This window comes from Hyperoodon ampullatus (genome assembly GCF_949752795.1).
Source record: "Hyperoodon ampullatus genome assembly, chromosome: 2".
In the NCBI taxonomy this organism is placed as follows: domain Eukaryota; kingdom Metazoa; phylum Chordata; class Mammalia; order Artiodactyla; family Ziphiidae; genus Hyperoodon; species Hyperoodon ampullatus.
Window position 1 is genome coordinate 153,632,867 of NC_136915.1, and position 19,929 is coordinate 153,652,795.

Here is a 19,929-nt window from a genome sequence, read left to right on the forward strand (position 1 = left end):
CAGGAACGGAGTTTATTCTAAAAGCCTGTATATTCCTACAGTGAAAATGGATCTCCCATATGAAGTTTCTCTCTGGCTAAACTTTGCAGTCAGCAATAGTCAAACTCTCACAGGAGCTCTCTCTTTCTCTCTCAAACACATACACAGTGCACGTTCCAGCTCAGCAAATTTTAGTTTGGGTTTCAACCATTAGACTTAAGAAATGTGTACACCTCTCCCTATGAAAAGCTATGGGAAACTACCCCATTTCATCGAGGACTGCTATTACCAAATAGATCAAAGTGGATTCTTACGCCATTCGCTCTCCGTAACTGGCTTAGCTTCTCTCCTTTTCTACTGTGAAGGCAGTTTGGCTCAGGAGAATCTTTGCTAAGAAAATTTACATGTAGCCAGGTAGATGACTCCATAAGCATATATACAGCAAAATCTGCCTCTGAGCCAGGCAAGGCTTTTCTGTTGTTTGTGAGAGCTGCAGTGTTCTATCACCCAGGTCCCAGAGGACACAGTCCTGCTTGGACTGGCCCAGTGTCTGAGAAACACCTGGATTTAGCACACTGAATGAGACAGAGGGACCTTCTTTGCACAGACTGAATACAAAATTAATCCTTATTTTATTCCAGTCTGCTTCAGATGATATTGATTCCTCTGGAATAGTTGATTGAGAGACCCTCTATGGGGATGCCCCCTCCCCAGATCTCATTTTCAGAAATGATCCTGGATTCTCCCCATTGCATCTTTGAAGCCAGGTAGCATTAATGGGATACCATTGGAGCTGGGACATTATGTAGACCAGAGTAAAGAATGCCTCTATTTATACTTTGTTATTACTGTTATCCAGACACATAGATTATTTTTGTTTCATGTCACAGTACTCAAGGAAGGATATTTTTTCACGATGGAGACATAGTATGTACCTTGATGTGTGAATTCTGATTCTGCTACCTTCTGAGTGACCATGTTGGGTTAGATATTTCACCTCTAGGATCCTCAATATCTTCATTTGAAAAGCGGGAATAATAACTTCTTCACAGCTGATGGAATTATTGCAAGAGATCAGCTTTCAAACTTTTTGGTCTTTTTTTTATTGGAGTATAGTTGCTTCACAATATTCTGTTAGTTTGTACTGTACAGCAAAGTGAATCAGCTATACGTATACATATATCCCCTCTTTTTTGGATTTCCTTCTCATTTAGGCCACCACAGAGCACTGAGTAGAGATCCCTGTGCTATACAGTAGGTTCTCATTAGTTATCTATTTTATACATAGTCTCAATAGTGTATGTATGTCAATCCCAGTCTCCCAATTCATCCCACCCCCGCCCTTCCCCCTTGGTATCCATATGTTTGTTCTCTAAGTCTGTGTCTCTATTTCTGCTTTGTAAATAAGATCATCTGTACCAATTTCAGATTCCACATATATGCGTTAATATATGATATTTGTTTTTCTCTTTCTGACTTACTTCACTCTGTGTGATAGTCTCTATGTCCATCCATGTCTCTACAAATGACCCAATTTCATTCCTTTTTATGGCTGAGTAATATTCCACTGTATATATGTATAACGAAGGTCTTAAGAGCCCTCGCTACCCTTAGAAATTGAGAACTCCAAAGAGCTTTTTTAATTTACCTTGGTATTTATCAATACCATATTTGTATTAATAATTTAAAATAAAGAATATTATAAAGCGTTTATTTATTTTAAAATGACAGCAACCATTACTGTTAATGTTACTTTTTTTTTTTATGAGGACTGTTTTCCAGAACAAAAGAATTAATGAGAATAGTGGTGTTTTACAGTTTTGCAAATCTCTTTAATGTCTGGATTTCCAGAAAACAAGTGGATTCTCAGATATGCTTCTGAATTCAGTCTGGAGAATTATGTACTTTTGGTTGAAGTATGCGAAGGAAATCTGGCCTCAAATAAATATGTAATTGGAAGGGAAGGAGTATTTTAATAGCCTTTTCAGTTAATTGCAGATATTCTTTGATTCAACACTAGAACTCAGTAAGTGATTTTGTCTTAAAGACTAGTTGTAATGTGCAATCTGAAGCCATCTGTGAATTTTATGTACTCTGATACGTAAAATCCCTTAGTCCGTCTTGTACTTTGAATGACTCTTTTACCCATGCGTAATTTTTAAAACATCGTACACTGGTCATTTGGAAAACATTGGTTCACTAAATTATGTAGACCTTCTAAAACTTTATTTCATCAAACCACATCAAAAAATCATAATTATGAAAACCACCACCAGTCTCATCAGACGAGAGACTGTCAAGCCTAGGGCGACAGATGTATGTGTTCCGAAATTTTAATTTTTGCTCAAAAGCCCAAATTTTATCATTGGCAACAAATATTGCTAGTTATTTTCCTTGATGTGATGGGCTCACTTCATTCATTTCCATAATATAGCTGCCAGATACACAAGTCTGCATAACCAGTTTGTCTAAAGTTGTTCTTTCAGGTAAAAGTGGTATTTCAAGAAAACAGTGGCTAGTTCAGTTTATGGCTCCAGGGATGGCCAAGAGCTCTTCCTTGAGACAGCTCTCATCCTTCAGTAGGAGCAGAAATGCTTCCTGCCTTCTTCCCATTTCATCTCAGGATGTCAAAGAAAACACATACCAAAGAGTTGAGGTTTAGTGACATTAATATTTGTTACTGCTTCATTAGGGATAATCTTTTTTTAAAATTTATTCAAGTATAGTTGATTTACAGTGTTGTGTTAATTTCTGCTGTATAACAGTAATTCCGATATATATATATATCTATATACATTCTTTTTCATATTCTTTTCCGTTGTGGTTTATCACAGGATATTGAATATAGTTCTCTATGCTATACAGTAGGACCTTGTTGTTTATCCATTCTATATATAATAATTTGCATCTGCTCATCCCAAAGTCCCAATCCATTTCTCTCCCTCCCCTCCGCCCCTGTTGGCAACCACAAGTCTGTTTTCTATGTCTGTGAGTCTGTTCCGTAAGTAAGTTCATTTGTGTCATATTTTAGATTTCGTTAGGGACATTCTTAAGTGATACTGGCTTTCCCCCCCTTGCTGTAGTGTGTGGAAGTGAGGAATACAGTGACCACTCGGACAGTTTGGTGCCAGTGCTTTGATTTGTACTAAAGCATTGCAGGTTTCACCCTCCAGGCACCTTTCACCTTCTAGAGCGCAGATGTCAAGACATAAAAGGCAGTAGTAGTATTCTGGAAATAGTTTTCACCTCACGGACTCCCTGAAAGGGTCTCTGGGCCCCCAGTAGTCTACAGACCACATCTTGGGAACCACTGGGGTGGACAGTAGGAATTATGTAACCTCTCGCCAATCCTGACAAGTTAGCTCTTTCTCCCTGATCTTCATTGTTTGTGGCCGTGGACTTGGTGACTGGCTGGGCTGAATGAAACCCGGCCTTTGGGAGATTTATCATGTTGATGAAATCCCACTAGAGTTCTTCCTGAGCTCACCAGAGCCCATTTGCTTTTTTTCTCTCTGGGATGTTACCTTGAAACTGAAAACAAGCCTTGGTTTCATATGAGCTTTACTGCTGGCATTTGTGCAGGAAGATCTCTGTATATAATCCTTGTTTTTTTGTATGGTGTAGAGCTAATAAAGACATTATAATTTCCTAATCTTTTATATCAAGGGGTCTTAACTCTAGTTTCAGAGCTAGTCCATGTATAGACTTCAGGTGACTCGTGAGCCTTTGAAATTTCACAAAATTTTCTGTTGTTTTTTGGGGGTTGGGGAGAAGGTGGGTTGTTGGGGAGAGTTAATAGCTTCAGATTCTCAGAGAGGTTTTGTGATCTCCCCCCATGCAAAACCAAAGCTTAACTAGTGGTTGTTTCAGATGGACGTTGTTATGGGTAGCATCTACCCATCCATTGCCCATTTCCAAACGCACTTCTTTTTGGAAAGAATTTTCAAAGTTCCCTCCTTGGTTTTGCCCGTCTCTACATGCCATCCCTTTGGCATTCCTTCACGGTCCATGTCACTTAGCACTTGCTCACAGCTCACTTCATGGCTGTCTTCACGCACATCTGTCCTTTTCCTCTTGGCATAAAATGCAGGAGAGCAGGGACCGTGCATCTCGTCCAGATGTATCTCCTCGGAGGGTATTTCAGGCTGGAGAATATGCTCAGCCAAATCAGTGGGTTCCTTTTTGAACCACTGAGATGTGCAAACTTGGAACATTTATTTATACCTCAACCACAAGATGCGTTTTTCTCCCACACATTCTTCAGTCTGCTTCTTGGAACCCAAGCGCTGTCATGAAAACTGCAAGGCAGTCTGTTTCGTTCCAACAGTAGCACTTTTGGAACACTTTCCTGATTCCGTGGGAGTAGTGTGGTGACTACCACTTGCTGACGAGACGCAGAGGAGGACTCTGCAGCGTGATTATATGTATATCATGAAATATCAGCTCTCCGGGGAAGCTGCAGAAGGGATGGGTGTGAGGGGGCTCCGCTGCAGGGCAGGAGGCACCCCTGACAGTAGCAAGAGTGCTCTTCGCGGCATCAGCATTTCTGTAAGTCAGAAAGCTGGCTTCAGTGTGGTGGGTGAGAATCAGACAGCGAGCTTTACAGATAGTGCTCTGATTTAACCATGTGGTGGTTCCCCGCCTCAAAAAAATTTTTAAGAGTTCTATCGTATGTGGTTTAACTTAGAGGCTTCACAGTTTTTGAAAAAACTGTGGCTTGTCTAACGCAGCAAACATACCAGCACCTAACAGTTGGGAAACAGCAATATCCCTGTCCTCTGTGGGAAGCAGGAAGGTAAATAATATGGTAATGAACAGGGAGGACTGACCTAATTCTGACGAGGCAGAAGAATTGCTCAATAGGATACCGACAAGGTGGATGTGTGTACCAGTCAGACCTGGGAATATTTTATTCAGGAATATGTTCCCACTTGCTGGGTTGCATTGTTTTTAAACTTAGCTTCCCGGACAACATTTGAGTTCCTGACATCCTCCATCCTATCTTCTGCATCACTTGCGTCTCTAAATACTAAAAGTTGCCACTCACAGTGCATTTTCACCAGTGAGGGTGGACCCCAATCCTCCATCTGTACAGACGCAAACTTCCAAGATGGCTTTGTTTATTTCGGTCCCTGTCTAACAGGTGAGAAAATCAGGATGTAAGAGCCTTTGACTTGCCCCGAACTGTTGAATGATAGTGCAGGTGATGTTAACAGCTGTGGTGTCCCAGGCCAGGCTCATGAGTCAAAGAGCGTGTCATTCGTCTCTTTGGAAAGTGCCTTTCATGCTGTCGGGGTCGGTAAATGTTGGTGCGTGTCCTCTTTGACTAACTCACTCCTACTCAAGGGCTGAATCTGGTCAAACTCTCCTTTGGGAAAATGCCACCTATCCATGGGAGAGCAAGGTAAGGTGACTCTTGGCTCTGCTTTCGGACTAGATGGCTGTTGCTACTGCATGATAAAATGTGCAGCTTCACGTTTCCCTGCCTCTCGACACTACAGTGCCCTTTCTGTTTTTTAAGGAAAGAAGGATTGTCCAAATGTGGAAGATGCAAGCAGGCATTTTACTGCAATGTGGAGTGTCAGGTAGGTGTTGGGCCAGCTGGCAGGGAGGGCCTTGTTTCCTCGGAAGATCGGGACCCAACATCCTTCTCGTCCTTGTCACGGCATCCCAGAGCCCTCCTGCAGCCAGAGCTACAAAGCCTCCTTGTGGCATAGGAAGTGGCTGGGTCCCCCTGTGTGCTGCCAGTGATGACGGGCAGCCAGCAAGTAGCATTTTGGGGCCACACAGAAGATCAGAAATAGGGGAGCCATGTTGGATACAGGCATGTGTATCACTAAGGTTGACAGTCTGCCCCCCAAGACTACCAGCAACAGACGGAACATGCAAAGATGACCGATGAAAAATGTTAAAATGCTATCTTTAAAATTGTTTAATCTTTACTATCACAGGTCTGTATTTGTATATGTCCCTCTAGCAGGCCACACGTTGCACTTGGGCTGGTCTAACCCAGCCTGATTCCAGCTAGACTTAGGTGAGCCCCTGGCACAGCCTTTGTACAGCCAGAGGCGAGCTGCTCTGAACTTGGACCTGGAGACCTGGGGATGGTGCCTCGGCAGCCATCAGTGCTGAGTGGGTTCTGGAGGCAGGTTGCATGTAGACCATGGGCCATCTGGCTTGATGGATACGTCTCAAGGGAGTCTTGGAACACGGGACTGGGAAGCTCAAGGGGGAGTTTGGAGGAGCTCTTGGTAGATTCTTTGAGGGACGAGGAGTGGTGTTTTCCAAACTTTTCTACTTGATACTATATAGTTATACAAAATGTTCATAGATATTTTACAGAAAAAGTGTTCCATGTTCCAGCAATTTGAATTTGGGGAGAATATGATCTTTGATTTCAGAATACCCTCCCCAATCTATTTTTTTTAACAGAAACCTGCTGATACTCCTTGGGAAATGCTGATGCCATTAAACAATGGCTCTGTATGACAGGGAGGATTTTCAACATATCTGTACCTCTTGTTGTTGTTTTTCTTCCCATACTTGGTGTCATTCCCATCTGTCCCCTCCCCCCTCCCTGGTCTGCCTCATTACCCACGATTTCATTTTTTTCTCTCTCTCTTCTCCCTATGCAGCTGGTCTCTGAAAGTCTCCAAAGAGTGTTATTTGCCAGTGGGAGAGGTTGCTAAGCTCCGATGTCTAGCATGTCAGTGTCATCTAACCGTAGAGCTCCTGTCACAGGGGCCCTGGCGAGAATGAAACACAGGCTGAGTCACTGGCTTGGGAAGGTCAGCCTTAGTTCTGAAGGCCACGTACACAGTCCCTCTCCCTGTGGGCTTCCAGAGGCTGTCAGCCTGTGGGGCAGTGAGAATATAGATGGGTTTGTCGTTGAGTGTTTAGGGAGTGTGGCTTCTTTTGAAGAGGAGAGATCATACTTTGCCCCTACTGATCGTACACAGAGAATTCTATGGTTAGATTGCTGCGACATTGGAGAGATCAGTGAGCCCTGGAATGACATGATTTGGTTCCAGGCCTGATAAGTTAGCTGTTTCTGTATTTAAGTTAAACACTTAGAGAAGAAATAACTCATGACGTTCTGGTTCTTTAAAGAAGCAAGCTAGTAACTTACAGACAGTTCAGACTATTGAAACACAGAAGACTAGGAGGACATGGTCCCAGCTCTGCAAATGACTGGCTCTAGGAACTTCATAGGACATAGGCAATTCAAAGGACATCTCAGAGTCTCCGTTTCTTTAAATGTAAATGAGGACAGTGGCCCCTATCTTGATGAATTTTGTAAGGACCAAATGATTTGACAGATATGAAAGTTCTATGTAAACTGTAATGCTGTGTACAGGCGTGAGGGCTTATAAATAATAATATTACAGTAACTCAGGCTGGACGGAAGCTTAGCTGTATGCACAGAATAACGTATACAGCATATGTTAGATTTAAGGGGCTTGTTTTTTTCTTTTTTTTTTTTAACTTTTTATTTTATCTTGGAGTATAGCTGATTAACAATGTTGTGATAGTTTCAGGTACACAGCAAAGCGACTCAGCCATACATATACATGTATCCAATCTTCCCCAAACTCTCCTCCCCTCCAGGCTGCCACATAACGTTGAGCAGAGTTCTCCGTGCTATACAGCAGGTCCTTGTTGGTTATCCATCTTTTTTTTTTTTTTTTTTTCCCGGTACACGGGCCTCTCACTGTTGTGGTCTCTCCCGTTGCGGAGCACAGGCTCCGGACGTGCAGGCTTAGCGGCCATGGCTCACGGGCCCAGCCGCTCCGCGGCATGTGGGCTCTTCCCGGACCGGGGCACAAACCCATGTCCCCTGCATCGACAGGCGGACTGTCAACCACTGCGCCACCAGGGAAGCCCGGTTATCCATCTTAACTATAGCAGTGTGTACACGTCCATCCCAAAGTCCCTGACTGTCCCTTCCCCCCACCCGAGGGGCTTGTTTTTTTCACCTAAGAGAATGGATGGTTCCTAAGAACTTGAGATCCCTAATGGCGTACATTGTATGAGTAATGCTTGTTACAAAATGCTTGTTAACTTCTCTGATGCACTGTAAACTCTGCACTAATATAAAATATGAGAATCTGTGAGATGCTGAGCTACCTCGGGGTCTCCTGAGCGGGCCGCTGAGCTGTCCTCCATTAGGCCTCACCAGATGGCATTGTTTTGATGAATCATCGTGGTCCAGGTTGGGGTCTTGAGGTGGCCATTGTGGTCCCCCTGGCTTTAGGACCTAGTCTCCCAGATTTGCACACTCACAGTAAGAGGTGCCCTGCCTTGGAAGGTTCACAGTGATCGAGTTCATCAACCCATGTTAACCAGATGCCTCTTTTTTCTTTTCTTCTTCTTTTTTTTTTTTTTAAAGAAGGTTTTCTTTTCTTTTTTTAATTTTTTGGATGTGCAGCGCGGCAGGTGGGATCTTGGTTCCCCCAGCAGGGATCGAACCCGTGACCCCTGCAGTGGAAGCGAGGAGTCTTAACCACTGGACCGCCAGGGAAGCCCCCCAGAATGCCTCTTTATTACTTTACAGTAAGCAGCTTGAAGTCTGTACGTTCTCCTCCTGTAGACAGATTGTACAGGTTAAAGCATAATGCTATTGCTTGTAGCAAGGAATCCCAGGATGGGGGATACAGTGCTGTGACTATAAGTCACGTTGAAGGTCTGGGCCAAGACAGCTTGCTGTGTCCAGCCTCGTGACGTGCAGTCTTCCCCCCGTGTCGCCCAGGTTCCGGGCTAGGACACAGTCAGTCCTCAAGAGCACTTCTGCAATTCAGTTTTCCTGTGCTCTGTGAAGCATCTCTCGTGACAGAAGTAGCCTCCTAGAGGACAAGTGATAACGCAGCTCCCAGAGCCACTCGTTTTCTAGAGGTGAGGCTGGATTTGACCTGTAAGTTTCGCTTTTGTTTCATCTCTCTCCTGTTGTGGAAGGAAGAGGCTAATAGTCATTAAGGTGTTCTATCCTACGGTACTGAAAAACTGAATAAGTGCAGGACACTGTATTACAATGAGATAGAATGGTCGTAAAGGTTTAATCAAAGTAAGTGCCTAGAAATAAATGGCTGTATAAGGGCTTCATCCATAAAATCATTAGGGAGGAATCTGGGGCATTTGCTCCAGAGAAAAATGTATTCAGGGTTCTGCCCAAGGGACTGCTTGGATAGGATCAAAGTGGAGACTCTGCTACAAGTGGCACAGAACAAGAGCAGCAAGGAAGAAGGTAAATGAGTGATTCTCCGCCTAAGAAAGCATGGCCCTCAGCTGCTAGTCATTCACTGGGCCTTCTTCAAAGGCAGACCCCACCCACCTGGAGTCACCAGCGGGTCGGTACCACACATCAGATGATGGGGTTGGAAAGGAGGTTATCAGCAGATGAGAAAACTGTGTCCACACTGGTTGGGTGACCCACCCAAGGGGACACAGCAGCAGAACCGAGACCAGACTGTGCAGGCTGCCTGGGGAGGGCTTTCACTGCTTTCCAACACTGTGCTTGGGGGTGCTGAGGACCCTCCAGGAGAAGAGGCACTGGGGGAATGTGTCAAAGACTGAGAAGTGGCCTTTCATTGAGGTGAAAGGGAAGACCCCTTCCAGTGGTGTTGTCTTTCCAGAAACCTCTCCAAGAGTGTAAGGCACACATCCTTCCACAAGCGCAGCATCTTAGGAGACCCTCAGCACTGTGTTTACTCTCCCCGGGCCCTCCTCTCTAATTGCAGGGCTTTAGGATCGTGCTTTGTTGTGTACAGTTTGGCTCTGTCTTGTCCCATTTCCTTTCCTCTTCATTCATGTGGCTCAGTGTGATCCTGCCAGAGGAAAGATTTTAACTGACGATGCATGAAAGGGTAATGGGAGGAAATATAAAAGAAATAGGAATTCCTTTTTAGTTAGGCTTGGTTTGTAACCTGTGTGGGTTTTTTTGTTTTTTTGTTTTTTGGGGGTTTTTTTTTGCGGTACTCAGGCCTCTCACTGTTGTGGCCTCTCCCGTTGTGGAGCACAGGCTCCGGACGCGCAGGCTCAGCGGCCATGGCTCACGGGCCCAGCCGCTCCGCGGCATGTGGGATCTTCCCAGACCGGGGCACGAACCCATGTCACCTGCATCGGCAGGTGGACTCTCAACCACTGTGCCACCAGGGAAGCCCCTGTAACCTGTGTGTTTTAATGAACTATATTTATTTTTATAACTATGCCTGGAAAGCTAAGTGTATTATTCACTCACTTAAGACTTTTTCATTAAATCGTACTATGACACGTTGAAGAGAATAGTTTTAGAAAGTTATTACATAGAGGAATTGTGGAGTAGAACTTTCTAGGGTATTATTTCTTAACATTAACAAATAGAAGAAAATGATTTGTGTTTTGTAAGTAGAGGTGATAGGATTATGAGTGTGCTTTTGAAAGTAGGAAGAGGCATATCCCAATGGAGATTTAAAAAAGCATGTGTGAGGAGCTTGTGATCAAAGATTCGTGAACATTCTTGACTTTTATCATCGATTAGAAAGTAACTGAAGTGTAGAAAGTGTCCAAGAAGTGCTCCCATGACCCTGTCGTTGTTTGGGTGATTAGTGAGTGGGGCCAGAGTCATAGGTTTAGTCCTGATTAATTTCGCTTTGTCTTCTTAACCCAGACACAGGAACCATCTTCAACAGAGCCACTCTTTTTACTAAATGGTTAATACCACCAGTAGGAAAAAACGTGTAGGAATGAATGGGTGCATCCCAATCACTCTTTTATGGGAAGAGAAAACAAAGCAGGTGTCCTTGTGATGGGGGCTCAGCAGTGTCTGTCATCTTGGTGTGAGATGGTCACTAAGCCCCTGATTCCCTCTTCATTCTTCCTCTCGCAGAGAATGGTAGGAGAGAGCAGCAAGCCTGATATTTTCTTACTATTCCACATTTTAAGAAATCACCTATGCGTGCTGCTCCACATTGCAGGAAATCACCTATGCGTGTGTACAAGTAGACATGGTCTAGATTGAAAGCCCCATTAGAACAAGAGAAACACCAAATGCGAGAGTTAGAAAAGGGGACGTCACGATAAAAATCCGGTCTTCTTACGCAGGGAGGCAATATATCGTTTGCTCAGCAGAAAACTGGATGACATAACAATCACTCTTTTCTTCCAGTGTTGGAAGTGCCGGTGTACCATGAAACAGTTTTGCAACTCTCTTTACACATCTTTAAGCATTTTTGTCCATGCGCAAAAAGGAAAGTCATGCAGAGCTGTTATTACATTGGCTGAAAATGAACTAGAAGTTTAAAAATTGTACCAAAAAATTCCCTATCTTACTTTTACGATAGATTTAATTGTTCAAATTAATTGCACGAATAATCTGTGCTCAATATAGAAAAATCAGAAAGTAAAGACTGAAAGAAGAACAGAAAGAGTAACCATGCTTCATAATTTTATCCTTCCAGAGAAAATCACTAGTAACACTTCAGCATGTGTCTTTCTGAATCCTTCCTGTGCATGTATTTGTATATTACTTTCCTGGGAAATGGGATCCATTTGAGTTTATATAAAATTTTATAAAGATTGCAATCAGGCAAGGAGTAACAGCTTGAATTTTGAAGAAAACTAGTAGAGAAAGTTTTGGAAAAACGGGCAAAAATGTTTTTAAAAGCATAAAGCGTTGCAAAATCATTCTGTGTACAATGAAACTGCCAGTACTAAAAAACAAAACAAAACAAATAAAGCACTATTAATTGATAAGACTTATTCCTATCCATCAGGTTAGCTTAATTTTTTGTTTCAATTTTGTCCAATCTGATTGTTTATAATTTCTTATGGGGAAAATTGGGGCAGATTATATCAGGATATGCTCAGAACCTAGGGGCAGATTATATCAGGATATGCTCAGAACCTAGCTGACATTTCTACCAGATGTTCTTCTCCCCGCCCGGTGGTTTTTTTTTTTTTTTTTTTTTTTTAAGAATTACAACTGAGTAGTGCCATTGTGGCACATCTCTGTCATTTCCACCTTCTGACAGAAAGTGAAAACTTCTTATCACCTAGTAAATTTCCCTTGATGAAACTTATATGATTCTGCACGTCCTTGAATTTACCCAACTGTCTGATTTAACTGCTCTGTGTGGGGCTGTATCACATTCTGGGTGCTCTTACTTTTACCTTGTGTTCTGATATAGTCATAAACTACTTGAAGTCAAAGACTCCATCTCCCACCTCTGCCTTTACGGTCAGTCGAGGGCTTATTGGGTGAATGAAAGAACCAGTAAATGAACAATTACCAGCGTTTGTTGAGAGTGCAATGTGTGCCAGGCGCTGGTCTGAATGCTTCTTGTGGGTTAGCTTATTTGCTGGATCCCCACAATGACCCTTTGTGGTTGGTTGCATGAATGCCTAATTATCCCATTTGAAGATCCTATATTTGTTGGTAGTCTTCAAGCTTTTGTGTCTGATTATCACCGTTGGAAAGCGTAAAATCATAGACTCAGAATTCTGGACCTGCTAAATAACTTAGGGATCATGTTATTGACAGCCAAGGATATGGATGCAGAGGGATTAAGAGGCCTGCCTGGTGTCACATAGCTGCTGCGCTGCAGAGCGGGGGTGAGAATGCAGGTCTCCCCGAGCCCCAAACCAGTGTCCTCTTACCTCACAGCACTCTGCTCGCCTCCAGACCGTGCCCTGTAGTTAGGTTCCCTTCCCTTTGAAGACATTAACATCAATAAATGTCTACATTGTATGTTGCTTTTTATTCACATTAGTTTGACATTAATTCTATTAATAATATGTAAGTCATATTAAGAAGTGTTAGTATTAAACTTGTTTCTCCCAGGAGCTCATTGTTACAACACCAAAAGACACCACCTACAATTCAGAAAACTAACATCTTCAAGGCCCTGCAGAGACCTCGTATTGGCGTTCCTGGGGTCATAGTGGACACGTGTGTGTTCATAGTTGTCAGTTATCCATCTGTCCCCAGCTGGTGGTCCTCACTTCCCTTGGATATCCCAAGGCCAGGCTTGAAGCCCTCTTTGACTTTCCCTTTTTGCCTTGCATTTGGGGAGGGAGCTGGTTTGTCGGCTGGGAGCTAGACCCACCTGTTCCTACCACATTGCCTCATCACCGTGCTCTCATTTTAGGCTTTGGCTAAAAACAGATCCTCTTCTGCCTTGTGCATATCTTGTCATTTCTTTCTCCCCCTGTTCTTAGTTATATTTGGCATGGTGTTATTTAACTCTGCAGAACATCTTGGCACAGAACATCTTGGCACAGAACTTGAGCCAAGGGTCTGTGCCACGGGCTGCCTTAAATCATTGTGACATCGTGTCTTTCCTATATTTTGCATGGGGGAGGGGAGAGAGACATCTTTATTCATTCAACAACTTTATTGAGTGCCTAGTAAATACCAGGCACTGTTCTAGGTTCTGGGGTAACAGGCGTACACAAAACAGACTAATAAGGTCCTTTATTTTAGTGGGAGCGGGAGGGAGACATAGTAAACCCAACAACTAATCAGTATGTAATATGTCAGGTGGTGAGAAGTACTAAGAAGAAACAAAAAAGCAAGGAAAGGGAGAGTGTTGGGGAGAGTGCTGGTTTCGACAGAGTATTCATGGCCGGTACCTTGAAAAGGGGCATCCGAGCAGAGACGTGGAGGAGGGAGGGAGGGAGGGAGGCGGATGTCTAGGGGAAGAGGCGTCTAGCCAGGAAATACCGCAAGTGCCAGAGATCTCCTGGCAGGAGCAAGCATGGTCTGTTCAAGGAGCAGCAAGGAGACGTGGTGGCCAGCGTGGAGTGAGGTGAGGGAGCATGGTGGTGGTGATGAGCTCAGAGTAGTGGAAGCGGGGGGGCACGGGTCAGCTTTAAGTCTTGGCCTTTCACTCTGAGGTGAGAAGTCATTAGAAGGTGCTGAGCTGAGAAATGGCAGGATCTGAGCTGTGCTTTGCAGAATCAATTACTCCGGCTGCTCTCTGGAGCAGAGTCGGGTGGGGGCAGAGGCAGGTGTCCAGGTAGAAGGCGAGTAGCCACCGGGCGAGGTGTCGGGTCTGCAAACCCAGTAGAAAGGTTGGGGGGGGGGGCGGTGAGGCAAGAAGTAATCAGAGGTTAGGTGTATTCTGCAGGCAGACAGGATGGATTTGCCAGGGAGATGAATGTGGAGTGGGAGGGAGAGAAGAGAGGCAGCCAGGAGGACTCCAGGGTTCTGGCCTGAGCACCTGAACCATCAGACTTGCCATTTTCTGAGGCAGGAAAGGCGGAGGGGAGAACACAACGGTACCCAATTCCGTTGCGACAAAGAGTGTCTGCAGACTCGCACTGAGTCCTCTCCCACAGCCTCTCAGCCCCATCACGCCACCGCGGTGGGCTTTTATTGGAGCCCGTGTGGTCCAGGCAGTTCCCAGTCACCCCACAGTAACCCTGTCACTGGCGCCGGCTTCATTCTTCATGCCCAGTGCTCAGTGACTTCCTCCACGGCACCCGTGTCCTCCTACCTTCCTCAGCCTTCCCGTCTCGAAGGGGGCATCTCCACCCTTCCAGGGGTGAGCACACGCCCTTTACCCCCCAACCTGGGGCAGAAAGCTTCAAGACAAGGGATAGAAAGGAGTACAGTTCTCCTCTTTTATCAAATGACTCTTCAGGAAGTCTGTGTTCCTGAATATTCCCAAGAGTTGCCCTGGCCAGACTCTTAGAGGGCCCTTGACAAAGCCCTCATTTGTGTTTTGTTTTTATCACCTGTAAAAGGGTGCTGTGCTGTGTCTGTGTAGACACACACAGACTAGGTGCTGTGTGTGTCACTTCTTGGTTATTTGCCCTGACGTGAGAACAGAGCCAGAACAGAACCGTAGGTAGCAGAGCCAAAGCAATGGCTAATGCCAAAGTCACTCACCCCTGTGACTTGACAGCGACCAGAGATAATGGAAAGGTGTGTGTGTTGTTTGGAATGATGAGGGGCACGAGATGCTTGATGAAACAACACAAAGCAAATTTTCTCTTGCCAACAACCTTGGCCAGGCCTGAGTCAAGGTTATACAGCCACAACTATCTTAAAGGATGTTTTCATCTCTAGCTTTTGTGAGCATCATCGTGTTTTCCAAAAGGAAACATATTTCACTTGACCTTAGTAGGACTTATTGCATCCTCTCTTCTCGAACTTTATTGCAGTATGTATGTGTGTGTGTGTGTGTGTGTGTGTGTGTGTAATAATTGTTTTTTTCACTTTCCCAGAGAGAAGATTGGCCCATGCACAAGCTGGAATGTTCTCCCATGGTTGTTTTGGGAGAAAACTGGAATCCCTCAGAGACTGTAAGGCTAACTGCACGGATTCTGGCCAAACAGGTGAGGAATTGGGATCACGTTCAAGTGTGTTTTATTTTTATTTTTCTTAAAGGTCAGAAAGATGAGTGAGTGACCCATGTGATCATCTCGCGTTAAGTGTCCTTGGGACCCCATTTCCGGTCACATCCAAATGGATGGGGTTGGGAACAATGCTGCACGTGTGAGCTGGTTTGTTTGACCTGTGCAGCTAGGATGTCACTTACCCCAGGCCAGGAACATAGCCACAGTTACTAAATTCTGACCTTTTTATGAGACAGGTTTACATAGAAAAATACGGCCTTTCAGGGCGTGAAAACCTGACTGACCATAATTAGAGCGTCCTAGGGAACCAGACCGGCCTTCGAAGCTTTGCACTGTTCCCATCTCTCCCCAGACACAGAGTGCACGCTGCTCCCCGCTCCCTCCGCCCCCATCCTGGGCTGGGTCCTGCTCCTCTCGTCCTCGCTATTCGCCCTGCCCTGGGGTAGAACAACCAGCATGGCGTGTGCAAGGAGAGGAGAAAGGAAAGGAGCAGAAAAGTAGAAATCGAGGCAAGGGGAGGGTGGGGATGAAGACAGCCATCAACAGTGTCCTCCAAAGACGAAGCCGGGGCTGGCGGTCCTGACTCCCCCCAGTTTGCTCAGGCCTTATGGATTGCATGATAATGAGACGCCTGATCTTGACAGGACCAAACTAAAAGGAGGGGCGGAAAATGCCATAGGACTTGTCCTTGTGACACGATGAAATGGGCCACACGGAGCTTAGAAGGTGTCTGTCCACGGAGCTGCTTGCTAGTGATAAGCAGGGGGCAGGGCCTCGGTACTGTAACTCTTTTAAAGCTGAAATTTCACCTGCCTCTTCTTTCTGTCTTCCCCCGCCCCACCTCCCTCCGTTTAAAACTTTGTTTTTTCCTTCATCGAAACCAAATGTGATCATGACCAGCTCATATCTGTCCCCAGACCAAGTCAGGCTCCTCAGCATCGTAAACAGAAGGACATTTCTGACCTCTGAAGTCATGCTTCTGTTATGTTCAGCCTGGGTCAGGTGCTTGCAGACATGCGCCTTCGCTGGCATCAAGGCTGGCTTGTAGAGTGAGACCGAAAAATCAGAATGCTTTTTTGCTGGAGGAGATTAACTTTTGGGTCCTTACTAAGTGTCATCTTTAAATATATGCCAAATACTTGGTCGGAAGGAAAGGGTGGGAGAAAATGGTGTGACTGGGTGAGGTGTCAGGGTAAGTAAGCCATCCGATTTGACCCATAAGCATCTTGGGAGGATTGGGTGACCAGTCTGCTGGTTCCCCCGCAGCCCCACCTCCTGACGTTATTGAAAGTGTAGTGGTTAAGAATTCAGAAGGAGCTGGTGCCCTTTCTGAATAAAAAGTTTTCCCAGGCAAAATGACTTCCTAATCTTGTAGAAATGGATCCCGTGAATGGGAAGATTTCCACTCTAAAAAAGAACTATTGGGCCTCCCTGGTGGCGCAGTGGTTGAGAGTCCGCCTGCCGATGCAGGGGATACGGGTTCGTGCCCCGGTCTGGGAGGATCCCATATGCCGCGGAGCGGCTGGGCCCGTGAGCCATGGCTGCTGAGCCTGCGCATCCGGAGCCTGTGCTCCGCAACGGGAGAGGCCACAACAGTGAGAGGCCCGCGTACCACAAAAAAAAAAAAAAAAAAAAAAAAAAAAAAAAAAAAAAAAAAGAACTATTGAAATGTTTTGGCACCAGGAGGGTAGTCTGAAAGCTATGATGAGTTTATACCAGTTTCATTCAACTTTTATTATAATTACTACTATGACTAATAGTCTATTAAATGACAAGTTACCTGGCCATCTTTTCATCCCTATAGGACTTGATGATTAAAAAAAAAAACAGACCATTTGTATTCTAGTCACTTGCAAAGGATTCAGGGAGACAGGCTACCCAACTACCAAGGGGAAGCATAGCATGTTAACTAGGAAGGTGAGAGCGCCCGGCTGGACCACCTGTATACCCAAGTTGAATAGCCCGATTACAAAGACACGGCCTTGGGCCAGCTCTTGAGCTCGGCGTTTGAACTCTTGTCAACACCAAGTTTATTCATGTTCTCAAAGCCTGGCGGGTTTACTATTGTCAGCTCCTCTTGGGGTGTCTAGAACAAAGCCGGCAACACGTTTCAAGTGAATCTGGGCTCACGGATACAACCCAAAGTGTTCTTTTTAAAACATGGAATTTGAGATCATTTTAGCTTATGCTTAAAGAAAGTGCAAAATGGATGGGGGGCTTGATTTTGTTCCTTTTTAGAAGGAGAAATAATAAATGGGACGGTTCATCTGTAGACTCGGTCCTTTTAAGTCAGGGACCTAAAAAGTTGTTTTCTAGCCGCCGTTCTTTCCCATAACAAGCATTTTTGAGCCTACTGTGTGCATAGCATTATCAGGGTGTTAGGAACGTGGCAGATGCTTTTAAAAAGCTTTTCAAAAGCGTCCTTTGGATTTGGATGTTTAGGCAAAAGCTCTCAGAGCCCAAATGGCAGACTCCTTGGCCAGCTCTCTTTACTTCATTCAGAGCTATTGCCTTTTTCTTCATGTTGATGTACAAGTGAAAGCACTGTTTTTTGCACGAGGTGTTGAAATCTGTGTCTGTGTGATTTCTTCCCCAATTACTAGAAAATCCACCCAGAGAGAACACCTTCAGAGAAATTGTTAGCCGTGAAGGAGTTTGAATCACGTAAGTCTCCCTGTGACTGGCTGAGGAGTTATCTTACCCACACATTATCTGTGAATTAGACAGGATTGAGGAAAGGAAGAGATAGCTGGATTCTTAGTGGTGGGGGGGATTTTACAATTACCAGTTTTTATTTTGACTTGTGTGCTGTTTTGAAAAATGAATATAACTTTTTTTTCCTGAGTTGCTAGGACTGCTAGGAAATAATTAAGGGGAAGTAGGAACTTACAGGATGAATTGTTACATCCTACGCTATCTCCTGCTGGCTCTCCTGGCATGCTGAGCAGTTTTTGGATCTTTGTTGAATTGCAGTCCTGTAAACAGCTGACGTCCTTACTGAAAGGCATTAAATCAAGGGCTGTCCCCTTTCTCGATCATGACATAGACTCCAGGGCCACTCAGGGGGCCCTTGACTTGACCAAGCTAGTTATCGGTCATCGCCACTCATTCCTGACCTCGTTGCTAATGGTCAGTTGAAATTCCCTGTCCTGAGTGATTTCCAGTTGTCAGAGGAAGAGAAGAAAGAAATGGCGCACTTTTCTTGCCCTAGGGTTTATCTGTTAGACCAAATGAGGAGGAGGAATATTTCCTGGGGGCTCCACGTATTTTCTTCTCCCGCTTCATGCCATTTACAGTACCAAAAGGATATAGCTAGAAATCCAGAGTTTTCTCCCAGCTGAATGACGGTTTATCCACAGATCTGGATAAATTAGACAATGAGAAGAAAGATTTGATTCAGAGTGACATTGCTGCTCTCCATCACTTTTACTCCAAGCACCTTGAGTTCCCTGACAACCATAGCCTGGTAGTTCTCTTCGCACAGGTAAGAATGCGAGCATCAAGTGACACGTAGTCTAACCTTTCCCCGCCTGAGTCCCTCTCCCCAGCACGTGGTCGGTGAAGATGAACGAAAGTAGAATGATGGCATCTGCTTGGCAACATGGTTCTTGACCTGTCGGGCCCTGTTTTGCATCACCTGGCTAAGTGTCCTTGAGCAGATCAGGGTGGCACCTAGGAAGTTGATGGTGGCACATAGGAAATTCACCCTACCTCTGCCTCCTGCTGCAGGAAGGGTTTATGAAAACAGAGGAGTTGCCAGTGCCTCAGTACCATGGCATACTGGAAGCTCTTTGAATAGAAAAGACCATTTGAGGTTCCTATGTTAAATTTTACTCTTCTCTTAAAGCTTCCCTTCTGACAGTAGTGGGCTTTTTTTGGTTGGTTGTTTTTGTTTTGTTTTGTTTTTTTCCTCCTACCAACACTGTATGGATAAATAGAGGCAAATGCAGATGGCCCCAGGAAGGACAGTTACCACAGAGAGGGGCCCAAGTGGGTCTACGTACAGGAAGTCTTTCCTGATGGTTGCTAAGAAATCCTATTTAGAGGAGCCTAGGTTTACCAAAATCAGATACGATAAAAAAAAAAATTAAAGAGGCTTCTAGACAAGAGCAACTGAAAGGTGCTAAGGCTGGTTGCCAAATCAGCCATTTGGAAAGGCCGAGGCTCCGTTGGGCACGGCTAGGACACGAGAAGACAGTGCAGCCGGCACCCTTTGGCTGAACGCAGTCTGGCTGCATCAGTCTTCTGTTACTGTGAGGGTGGCTTTCCCTGGCATGACTTACCAGATCGGATTTCTCTCCCTAACGTACCCTTGCGTTTTCCCCTCCAAGCTGAACGTGTAGTTGAAGGTGACCTTCCCAGAAAGAGAGATACTGGAATACTGCTCTGTGGGCACAAGTAGTTACATTCCCCTGCCAGAGCCTTCAGTGCCTAGATGGATAAAAGAGCTTGGGTAGATACTTACACATTTTCATCTTAGGACAGAGTAAGCATCGCCTATATACCCCTTGACCCACTAATTCCATTTTTAGGGATCTAGCCTAAGGAAGTAATCAGAGATTATGGACAGAAATTGACATGCAAATTATCTATTGCGTGGTTCTTTTTAAAACC

General features: G+C 44.8%; 1 protein-coding gene across 1 annotated transcript in view; it reads left to right on the forward strand.

Moving 5' to 3' along the window:
* The window catches only part of SMYD2 (SET and MYND domain containing 2), a gene marked incomplete at its 5' end in the record, with an annotated part of 48,945 nt that overhangs the window by 13,523 nt on the left and 15,493 nt on the right, over positions 1 to 19,929 (forward strand). The window contains 4 exons of the mRNA XM_079697478.1: positions 5,501 to 5,564; positions 15,184 to 15,294; positions 17,919 to 17,979; positions 18,675 to 18,799. Coding sequence (XP_079553604.1) covers positions 5,501 to 5,564; positions 15,184 to 15,294; positions 17,919 to 17,979; positions 18,675 to 18,799 — 361 coding nt within the window. The remainder of the gene's footprint in view (positions 1 to 5,500; positions 5,565 to 15,183; positions 15,295 to 17,918; positions 17,980 to 18,674; positions 18,800 to 19,929) is intronic.